This window comes from Physella acuta, unplaced genomic scaffold, assembly GCF_028476545.2.
Source record: "Physella acuta isolate Inbredline_101_S28 unplaced genomic scaffold, ASM2847654v3 ptg001357l, whole genome shotgun sequence".
Taxonomy (NCBI): domain Eukaryota; kingdom Metazoa; phylum Mollusca; class Gastropoda; family Physidae; genus Physella; species Physella acuta.
Window position 1 is genome coordinate 104,775 of NW_026732872.1, and position 12,421 is coordinate 117,195.

The 12,421-nt window shown below is 47.8% G+C and overlaps 1 protein-coding gene across 1 annotated transcript in view; it reads left to right on the forward strand.

Annotated features, from left to right (window-relative positions):
• LOC131926992 (dynein axonemal heavy chain 10) overlaps positions 1-12,421 on the forward strand; it is a 91,970-nt gene continuing 79,549 nt past the window's right edge. Inside the window, exons 1-11 of the mRNA XM_059282627.1 lie at positions 1-81; positions 380-441; positions 3,406-3,621; positions 4,044-4,235; positions 4,761-4,865; positions 5,704-5,814; positions 6,567-6,695; positions 7,076-7,234; positions 7,978-8,141; positions 8,924-9,122; positions 9,624-9,740. Coding sequence (XP_059138610.1) covers positions 57-81; positions 380-441; positions 3,406-3,621; positions 4,044-4,235; positions 4,761-4,865; positions 5,704-5,814; positions 6,567-6,695; positions 7,076-7,234; positions 7,978-8,141; positions 8,924-9,122; positions 9,624-9,740 — 1,479 coding nt within the window. The 5' untranslated portion in view covers positions 1-56. The remainder of the gene's footprint in view (positions 82-379; positions 442-3,405; positions 3,622-4,043; positions 4,236-4,760; positions 4,866-5,703; positions 5,815-6,566; positions 6,696-7,075; positions 7,235-7,977; positions 8,142-8,923; positions 9,123-9,623; positions 9,741-12,421) is intronic.

Below are 12,421 nucleotides of genomic sequence, written 5' to 3' on the forward strand. Positions count from 1 at the left end.
ACACACCCAGCGCCATCTTGGAGGAAGAAGAGTCGTCCTGGTCAAGGCAAGAGTCGATGATGAAGGTGGCTAACCCTGATGGTAAGTAGAGCAGACAGATCTAGATAGGCACACAGACATACACACATACATACAGACAGACAGACAGACAGACATACAGACACACGAATACACAGAAGACTAGTCGGACAGACACACCAACACAAAGAAACTTAAATCTAAACACGGACATGCAATACACACATACGCACACACACACGTATATATATGTATATATATATATATATATATATATATATATATATATATATATATATATATATATATATATATATATATATGTGTGTGTATATATGTAAATACATATTTTGTCAATCAGATAACCCAGTGATCCCAGAATACACGAATATTCCAGAAGAAGAGACAACGTCCGCCTGTCAGGTTTCAACGTTTGACTCTCTTTATACTGTAGTAATCCTGCACTCCACACCACACACCACACACAACATTTAACACAAAACCACACACTCCACACACTCCACACAACACCACACACCACACACAACATTTAACACAAAACCACACACTCCACACACTCCACACAACACCACACACCACACACAACATTTAACACAAAACCACACACTCCACACACTCCACACAACACCACACACCACACACAACATTTAACACAAAACCACACACTCCACACACTCCACACACTCCACACAACATTACACACCACACACAACATTTAACACAAAACCACACACTCCACACACTCCACACAACACCACACACCACACACAACATTTAACACAAAACCACACACTCCACACACTCCACACAACACCACACACCACACACAACATTTAACACAAAACCACACACTCCACACACTCCACACAACATTACACACCACACACAACATTTAACACAAAACCACACACTCCACACACTCCACACAACACCACACACCACACACAACATTTAACACAAAACCACACACTCCACACACTCCACACAACATTACACACCATACACAACATTTAACACAAAACCACACACTCCACACACTTCACACAACACCACACACCACACACAACATTTAACACAAAACCACACACTCCACACACTCCACACAACACCACACACCACACACAACATTTAACATAAAACCACACACTCCACACACTCCACACAACACCACACACCACACACAACATTTAACATAAAACCACACACCACACACAACACTCCACACAACACCACACACCACACACAACATTTAACACAAAACCACACACTCCACACACTCCACACAACACCACACACCACACACAACATTTAACACAAAACCACACACTCCACACACTCCACACAACACCACACACCACACACAACATTTAACACAAAACCACACACTCCACACACTCCACACAACATTACACACCACACACAACATTTAACACAAAACCACACACTCCACACACTCCACACAACACCACACACAACATTTAAAACAAAACCACACACTCCACACACTCCACACAACACCACACACCACACACAACATTTAACACAAAACCACACACTCCACACACTCCACACAACATTACACACCACACACAACATTTAACACAAAACCACACACTCCACACACTCCACACAACACCACACACCACACACAACATTTAACACAAAACCACACACTCCACACACTCCACACAACATTACACACCACACACAACATTTAACACAAAACCACACACCACACACAACACTCCACACAACACCACACACCACACACAACATTTAACACAAAACCACACACTCCACACACTCCACACAACACCACACACCACACACAACATTTAACATAAAACCACACACTCCACACACTCCACACAACACCACACACCACACACAACATTTAACATAAAACCACACACCACACACAACACTCCACACAACACCACACACCACACACAACATTTAACACAAAACCACACACTCCACACACTCCACACAACACCACACACCACACACAACATTTAACACAAAACCACACACTCCACACACTCCACACAACACCACACACCACACACAACATTTAACACAAAACCACACACTCCACACACTCCACACAACATTACACACCACACACAACATTTAACACAAAACCACACACTCCACACACTCCACACAACACCACACACCACACACAACATTTAACACAAAACCACACACTCCACACACTCCACACAACACCACACACCACACACAACATTTAACACAAAACCACACACTCCACACACTCCACACAACATTACACACCACACACAACATTTAACACAAAACCACACACTCCACACACTCCACACAACACCACACACCACACACAACACCACACACCACACACAACATTTAACACAAAACCACACACTCCACACACTCCACACAACACCACACACCACACACAACACCACACACCACACACAACATTTAACACAAAACCACACACTCCACACACTCCACACACTCCACACAACACCACACAACACCACACACCACACACAACATTTAACACAAAACCACACACTCCACACACTCCACACAACACCACACACCACACACAACACCACACACCACACACAACATTTAACACAAAACCACACACTCCACACACTCCACACAACACCACACAACACCACACACCACACACAACATTTAACACAAAACCACACACACCACACACCACACACAACACCACACACCACGCACAACATTTAACACAAAACCACACACTCCACACTCTCCACACAACACCACACACACCACACACACTTCACACAACACCACACATTCCACACAACACCACTTGCTTCACACAATACCACACACCACACAACACCACACACCACACACCACACACAACATTGAACACAAAACCACACACTCCACACACACCACACACACTTCACACAACACCACACATTCCACACAACACCACTAGCTTCACACAATACCACACACCACACACCACACAACACCACACACCACACACAACATTTAACACAAAACCACACACTCCACACACTCCACACAACACCACACACCACACACAACACCACACACCACACACAACATTTAACACAAAACCACACACTCCACACACTCCACACAACACCACACAACACCACACACCACACACAACATTTAACACAAAACCACACACTCCACACACTTCACACAACACCACACATTCCACATAACACCTTTTGCTTTCCACAATACCACACCACACCCCACTTCACTTCACACACCTCCCACTACCCGCCCATTGCCCATAATCTGGTGTTGTAACAGTCACTGACGTATATCACCCCCCCCCCCCACCCCCAGGGTGTCGTCAAGACCGTGCTACACATGGCCTGGAACAACCTGCCCGAGTCCGTGGCCAACAAGGGCGTGGCCAGCTTCTTCTTCCTGAGGACCACCCCCGGGCTGGTGCCGGTCTACGGCTCCCTGATGGAGGCGGAGAGCGAGATGCCCTCCCAGCTGGAGTACGGGCTGCTCAATGATAACGCCATACACATGATAGAGAGGATGCTGGTTCTGGTAGGTGGGGGAGGGGAGGGGGGTGCTGGTGGGGGGGGGACTGACAGATGGGGCTGGGGGATAATGGTAATTTAGGTAGTTGAGGGGGGTTGATGGGTGAGGGATGTTCATAGCTGATTCCAATGCCCCTGTAATTCTGGCACTGGTTCAAATGCCCCTGTAATTCTGGCACTGGTTCCAATGCCCCTGTAGTTCTGGCACTGGTTTCAATGCCCCTGTAATTCTGGCTCTGGTTCAAATGCCCCTGTAGTTCTGGCACTGGTTCCAATGCCCCTGTAGTTCTGGCACTGGTTCCAATGCCCCTGTAAATCTGGCTCTGGTTCCAATGCCCCTGTAAATCTGGCACTGGTTCAAATGCCCCTGTAATTCTGGCACTGGTTCCAATGCCCCTGTAATTCAGGCACTGGTTCCAATGTCGCCAGGTGTACCAGCCGCTGCTCGCCTACCACCAGTACAACAACCTGGAGAAGTCTCAGGTCAACATGCAGGAGAGCAACACTGCCGGCAAGCCGGAAGTTTCGGCGAAGAAGTCCACAGACCGGAAGATGTCGAAGCGCAAGTCTAGCGCCAAACGGCCGTCTAGGACTGCAGATGATGAGAGCACGGGGCTGCAGGTCAGTTGGGGGAAGGGGGGTTGTAGGGTGGGTGGGGTAGGGGTTATAAGGTGGGTGGGGTGAGGTGGGGTTCTAAGGTCGGTGGGGTAGGGGTTATAAGGTGGGTGGTGTGAGGTGGGGGGTGGAGAGGTGGGGGTGTGTTGGGCTTAGTTTGGTTGGTCCAAGCAAATTGCCAGCAGGTTGGCGGGCAGTTATTCCGGCAGATTGTCCGGAAGATTGTCGGGAAAACTATCCGGTAAATTATCCGATTAATTGTTCGGTAAGTTTCCGGGCAAGTTGTAAGCAAGGATGTTGGCTGTCTCGCATGTAGGACGGTACTTTCTCCGGCACATTCTCCGGCAGAAAGACCGGCAGAAAGACCGGCAGATAGATTAATAGATATTCCATCAGATAGATTAATAGATAGACTAGCAGATAGATACCAAGTAACCCTAACCCAAACGTTAAACAGACCTTTCTTTCTCTCCCCCCCCCCCCACATATCACGTGACTATTTTCTTATGGCCTGTGTCACGTGACCGACAGAAGGAACAGCGCAAGACGAGCATCTCAGCACGTGACGACTTCCTGGTCAGTGTGGCCAAGTTCACCGGGTACATTGATGAGCTCCTCATGCAGCTCAAGAGCAAGGTCAGTCGCGTGGGTTAAGGTTAGTCGCGTGGGTCAAGGTCAGTCACGTGGGTCAAGGTCAGTCTAATACTTCAAGGTCAGTCAATACAACAAGGTCAATCTAATATTTCAAGGTCAGTCAATACAACAAGGTCAGTCCAATACTTCAAGGTCAGTCAATACAACAAGGTCAGTCTAGTACATTAAGGTCAGTCTAGTACATCAAGGTCAGTCTAGTACATCAAGGTCAGTCTAGTATAACAAGGTCAGTCTAGTACATCAAGGTAAGTCTAGTACATCAAGGTCAGTCTAGTACATCAAGGTAAGTCTAGTACATCAAGGTCAGTCTAGTACATCAAGGTCAGTCTAGTACATCAAGGTCAGTCTAGTACATCAAGGTCAATCTAGTATCGCAATGTCAGTCTAGTAGGCCACATACAGATGAGTAACAATTTAACAGACCACACATCACGATGGTGCGCATTCGTTCTTTCAACCGGTTTTATTCACTTAATTAGTGCGCACCACAGTATTCCAATCGGTTTTTATCCAATGTATTTGTGCGCATCACAGTATTCCAATCGGTTTTTATCCACTCGATTAGTGCGCATTAGTTCTTCCAATCCTATTGAACACGTATTTTATCCACTGTATTAGTGCGCATCAGTTCTTCCAATCCTATTGAACACGTATTTTATCCACTGTATTAGTGCGCATCAGTTCTTCCAATCCTATTGAACACGTATTTTATCCACTCTATTAGTGCGCACCAGTTCTTCCAATCTTATTGAACACGTATTTTATCCACTCGATTAGTGCGCATTAGTTCTTCCAATCCTATGTATTTTGAATCCACCAGCTGAAGCTAGAAATTCCACCTCTAAAATTGACCGGACGTCCGGCTGCTGACCTCAAGGACGCGGAGCTGATGAAGGTCATCCACGAGACTTGTCAAAGTTTTCAAAGTCAGGTCAGTCACTTGCTCTAAGTCAGGTATGTTAAATCAAATCGTCACTTCTTACAGTCATTTCTACCCCAGCTCATAAGATCTATTTCTTTAGCTCCGCTTTTTTTTTTGTATAGCGTCTCTACTTTCCCTTTTAAGTCTTAGATTATCTTTTCCTTAGCTCAGGGGTCTCCAAACTTTTCAGTCCGAGGGCCGCATTGGCTATCAAATTTCAGTTCGGGGGCCAGTTTCTTTAAGGCATGTCTTTGATTTTTCTGGGCAAAGTTCCTCAGCCATCACCAACTAACGTCTTTTCCGTGGACAAAAACATCTCCGCGGGCCGGATGAGAGGACATCGCGGGCCGCATCCGGCCCGCGGGCCGTAGTTTGGAGACCCCTGCCTTAGCTCATCATTTCCTTTGCTTAGAGGGGCAGCTACACATTTAGGCGCCCGAGGCGACCCATCAATTTTGCCCCCCCCCCCATATTTAAATATTTATTCAGGTTGGTGAAAAAGCGACCAGCCTCTGTCACTTAACCGTTGTTTTTATTTCCGTATCACACAAGTAGTATAGAAAACGGTCCTTAAAGTCAAGTAGCAGTCTAGTTTCTTAACTTAGATTGTGTGATACAGCTTAAACAAAATTTTATTTTTATTTCCCACCAAATTAAGCGTCCCACCCCAGGGTAAACCACCCTACCCCCCAATCTACATCCCTGCCTTAGCTCCCGTGTATCAACTCTGAGTTTAAGCTCAGCACTGTCCACCATTGCAGGTTGACCAGCTCCTGGAGACGGAGCTGAGCAAACCCCGGGTGGGCAACGGTCCGTTGGTGGAGATCAAGTATTGGAAGGACAGGGACACAATCCTACACGGCGTCACGGAGCAGTTGTCTACCCCTGTGGTAATGGCCTCTTGTTGGATGTAGTATGTCCTGTTGTAGGGGTGTAATATGTCCTGTTGTAGGGGTGTAATATGTCCTGTTGTAGGGGTGTAATATGTCCTCTTTTAGGGGTGTAATATGTCCTGTTGTAGGGGTGTAATATGTCCTGTTGTAGGGGTGTAATATGTCCTCTTTTAGGGGTGTAATATGTCCTCTTGTAGGGGTGTAATATGTCCTGTTGTAGGGGTGTAATATGTCCTCTTGTAGGGGTGTAATATGTCCTGTTGTAGGGATGTAATATGTCCTGTTATAGGACTGTAATATGTCCTGTTGTAGCGCTGTAATATGTCCTCTTGTAGGGCTAAATTACGTTCTTGCAACATTTATCTTCTGCTTCACAGCTGAAGTATATCCTTGACCTGCACATGCGCACTGAAGGAGATTTCGAGTTCACCTTGAAAGACCTGAAAAAATACGCCCTTGAGGCTCGCGACAACGTCCGGTTTTTGTCGACCTTGGAACGTCACTTCCGGAACATTAAATATGGCTCGACATTTCAGGTACAAGAATGGGGGGGGGAGGGTTTGACCCCCAGGGGACACTCCCTTAGACGTCAGTCGCGTAATATTTTATTGTTAGAAATAAAGATGGCAATCTGTTGAAAATTAATGACCACGCCTATTTTGATGAGGACTAACATGAACACACACCTGACTCCCCACCCATTTGACAACCAACCCCACCCACTTGACTTCGTACCCGCCTGACCAATATCCCCCACCCACGTTATTAATAACCCCACCCACCTGATCCCCACCTACCTGAACACCCGTCTGACCCCCACCCACCTGACCACCCATCTGACCACCCACCTGACCACCCACCTGACCACCCACCTGACCACCCACCTGACCACTAACCCCACCCACCTGACCACTAACCCTCCCACCTGACCACAAACCCCACCCACCTGACCACAAACCCCACCCACCTGACCACCCACCTGACCACCCACCTGACCACCCACCTGACCACCCACCTGACCACCCACCTGACCACCCACCTGACCACCCACCTGACCACCCACCTGACCACCCACCTGACCACCCACCTGACCACCCACCTGACCACCCACCTGACCACCCACCTGACCACCCACCTGACCACCCACCTGACCACCCACCTGACCACCCACCTGACCCCCACCCACCTGACCACCCACCTGACCACCCACCTGACCACCCACCTGACCACCCACCTGACCACCCACCTGACCCCCACCCACCTGACCCCCTGATTTCAGTCTGTCATCGACACGTTGCCGCCCATGATGAACGCGCTGAGAATGATCTGGATCATCTCACGGAACTACAACACGGACGAGCTGATGGTACCACTCATGGAGAGGATCGCCTGGGAACTCTGCGAGAGGGCCACCAAGGTCATCAATGTCCGGCATCTCTTCGAGTAGGTTTATGGCGCGGGATCGGGGACCACCCACACCATTTTTTTTTTTGTTTGTCAATTGTTTTAAAAATTGATCTAATATTCTAATATAAAATCTGATTGGCTGCAGAACTAAATGATAAACGATGTTTTGACATATAGGATGACCCAAACAACATGATACTCCTTTGAGGTGAAATAATTTCTAAAAGCGAGACTACCTTTAAGTTTAAGGAAGATCAAAATCAATCTCACTAGCATAAGTTAGTTATGTTCCGTGTAAAGAGACACAACTCATTTAATATTTGCAGCACAACCAACCTAGCATGATTATTTCCCTTTATGAAAAAATCAAGAAATTAAGAAATTAGGGATAAGGTGATTGGTTGTAACAGACAGGACATCCAGAGTTTCTTTCAGTCATTTCTTCGGTAGACGTTGCTTTCACACACAAAGTTTCAAGCCCCCTCATCCCCTTCCCGCCCCCTCCCCCCGGAGAAAAAAAAATGTATGAAACACGACGTCACATGAGAAAGTGAAAGGTGTGTCAGGGCAGAGGCGTAGCAACCCTCACCCCCCCCCCCCCCCTCAAGATTTCGATTTGCATCCCCCCCCCCCCCTCAAACTTTCGATTTGCGCCCCCCTCAACCTTTCAATTTATTTTTCCAATCCATTTTGGCGCCCCCTAAGGTCGGCGCCCGGGGACATATGTCCTCCCCCCCCCCTCGCCCCCCCCCCCCCTCCCCCGCTGCGCTACTGTGTCAGGGGTGCCTGCTGAAGCTGTAGAACAATCTCTGTGCCAGATTCGACACGGGCACGATAAAGCTGATGACGAAAGCAGCGGTCAAGATGCTGGAGACATGGAAGAAAGCCTACTTCACCGTGCGCGCCAAAATTGAGTCGTCTGGTCGTGACGTCAGATGGGAGTTCGACAGGACGAAACTGTTCGATCGTTCGGATTACATCATCGCCATCTGTGAGGACCTGCACGACATGGCCCAGGTGAGCTGTGGGGGGGGGGGGGGGAGGAAGGTCATGTTTTTGTTTTTTGCCACTCAACTAGCGTACCCGTCCCGCGCGTTGCCACGGGCTGACACATTATTTGAAGAGGATTTCATCAATGCGTTACAAAATAGTGTATTTTTAGACGCGTGAACTTGTTTTCTTTTAAACCTAATTAAGAGTAAACAGCGCCGGCGCTATAATGGATCTCAGATTATTAGGCGCGGGTTTGTCCACACTACCGCCCAGACGCCCCTGGGCGTGCAGTATAAACGCCTTCGGGGAATGTTAATTACCTTGCAGTTACACTACAAGCAAATGAAAGTATGTGTGTATGTCCTTTACGCAGTACTACAAGTTTGTATGTGTGTATGTCCTGTACTACAAGTTTGTATGTGTGTATGTCCTGTACTACAAGTTTGTATGTGTGTATGTCCTGTACTACAAGTTTGTATGTGTGTATGTCCTGTAATAGAACTTTGTATGTTACCTGACCTGCAGGTGATGGAAGAGTTTAACAACATCTTCAGTCAGGAGCTGAAGAACGTGACGGGTGACCCAGAGAGAATTGACGAGGTGCTGGAGCAGGTCTACGAGCTCGTTCATCCCATCTCTAGGGTACGTCGCTTTTATTTGCCCAACATCCCATCTCTAGGGTACGTCGCTTTTATTTGCCCAACATCCCATCTCTAGGGTACGTCGCTTTTATTTGCCCAACATCCCATCTCTAGGGTACGTCGCTTTTATTGGCCCAACATCCCATCTCTAGGGTACGTCGCTTTTATTTGCCCAACATCCCATCTCTAGGGTACGTCGCTTTTATTTGCCCAACATCCCATCTCTAGGGTACGTCGCTTTTATTTGCTCAACATCCCATCTCTAGGGTACGTCGCTTTTATTGGCCCAACATCCCATCTCTAGGGTACGTCGCTTTTATTGGCCCAACATCCCATCTCTAGGGTACGTCGCTTTTATTGGCCCAACATCCCATCTCTAGGGTACGTCGCTTTTATTTGCTCAACATCCCATCTCTAGGGTACGTCGCTTTTATTGGCCCAACATCCCATCTCTAGGGTACGTCGCTTTTATTTGCCCAACATCCCATCTCTAGGGTACGTCGCTTTTATTTGCCCAACATCCCATCTCTAGGGTACGTCGCTTTTATTTGCCCAACATCCCATCTCTAGGGTACGTCGCTTTTATTGGCCCAACATCCCATCTCTAGGGTACGTCGCTTTTATTTGTCCAACTTCCCATCTCTAGGGTACGTCGCTTTTATTGGCCCAACATCCCATCTCTAGGGTAGGTCGCTTTTATTGGCCCAACATCCCATCTCTAGGGTACGTCGCTTTTATTGGCCCAACATCCCATCTCTAGGGTACGTCGCTTTTATTGGCCCAACATCCCATCTCTAGGGTAGGTCGCTTTTATTGGCCCAACATCCCATCTCTAGGGTAGGTCGCTTTTATTGGCCCAACATCCCATCTCTAGGGTAGGTCGCTTTTATTGGCCCAACATCCCATCTCTAGGGTACGTCGCTTTTATTGGCCCAACATCCCATCTCTAGGGTACGTCGCTTTTATTGGCCCAACATCCCATCTCTAGGGTACGTCGCTTTTATTTGCCCAACATCCCATCTCTAGGGTACGTCGCTTTTATTGGCCCAACATCCCATCTCTAGGGTACGTCGCTTTTATTGGCCCAACATCCCATCTCTAGGGTAGGTCGCTTTTATTGGCCCAACATCCCATCTCTAGGGTACGTCGCTTTTATTTACCCTACATCCCATCTCTAGGGTACGTCGCTTTTATTGGCCCAACATCCCATCTCTAGGGTACGTCGCTTTTATTTACCCTACATCCCATCTCTAGGGTAGGTCGCTTTTATTGGCCCAACATCCCATCTCTAGGGTACGTCGCTTTTATTGGCCCAACATCCCATCTCTAGGGTAGGTCGCTTTTATTGGCCCAACATCCCATCTCTAGGGTAGGTCGCTTTTATTGGCCCAACATCCCATCTCTAGGGTAGGTCGCTTTTATTGGCCCAACATCCCATCTCTAGGGTACGTCGCTTTTATTGGCCCAACATCCCATCTCTAGGGTACGTCGCTTTTATTGGCCCAACATCCCATCTCTAGGGTACGTCGCTTTTATTTGCCCAACATCCCATCTCTAGGGTACGTCGCTTTTATTGGCCCAACATCCCATCTCTAGGGTACGTCGCTTTTATTGGCCCAACATCCCATCTCTAGGGTAGGTCGCTTTTATTGGCCCAACATCCCATCTCTAGGGTACGTCGCTTTTATTTACCCTACATCCCATCTCTAGGGTACGTCGCTTTTATTGGCCCAACATCCCATCTCTAGGGTACGTCGCTTTTATTTACCCTACATCCCATCTCTAGGGTAGGTCGCTTTTATTTGCCCAACATCCCATCTCTAGGGTACGTCGCTTTTATTGGCCCAACATCCCATCTCTAGGGTAGGTCGCTTTTATTGGCCCAACATCCCATCTCTAGGGTAGGTCGCTTTTATTGGCCCAACATCCCATCTCTAGGGTACGTCGCTTTTATTTGCCCAACATCCCATCTCTAGGGTAGGTCGCTTTTATTTGCCCAACATCCCATCTCTAGGGTAGGTCGCTTTTATTGGCCCAACATCCCATCTCTAGGGTAGGTCGCTTTTATTGGCCCAACATCCCATCTCTAGGGTACGTCGCTTTTATTGGCCCAACATCCCATCTCTAGGGTACGTCGCTTTTATTGGCCCAACATCCCATCTCTAGGGTACGTCGCTTTTATTTGCCCAACATCCCATCTCTAGGGTACGTCGCTTTTATTGGCCCAACATCCCATCTCTAGGGTACGTCGCTTTTATTGGCCCAACATCCCATCTCTAGGGTAGGTCGCTTTTATTGGCCCAACATCCCATCTCTAGGGTACGTCGCTTTTATTTACCCTACATCCCATCTCTAGGGTACGTCGCTTTTATTGGCCCAACATCCCATCTCTAGGGTACGTCGCTTTTATTTACCCTACATCCCATCTCTAGGGTAGGTCGCTTTTATTTGCCCAACATCCCATCTCTAGGGTACGTCGCTTTTATTGGCCCAACATCCCATCTCTAGGGTAGGTCGCTTTTATTGGCCCAACATCCCATCTCTAGGGTAGGTCGCTTTTATTGGCCCAACATCCCATCTCTAGGGTACGTCGCTTTTATTTGCCCAACATCCCATCTCTAGGGTAGGTCGCTTTTATTTGCCCAACATCCCATCTCTAGGGTAGGTCGCTTTTATTGGCCC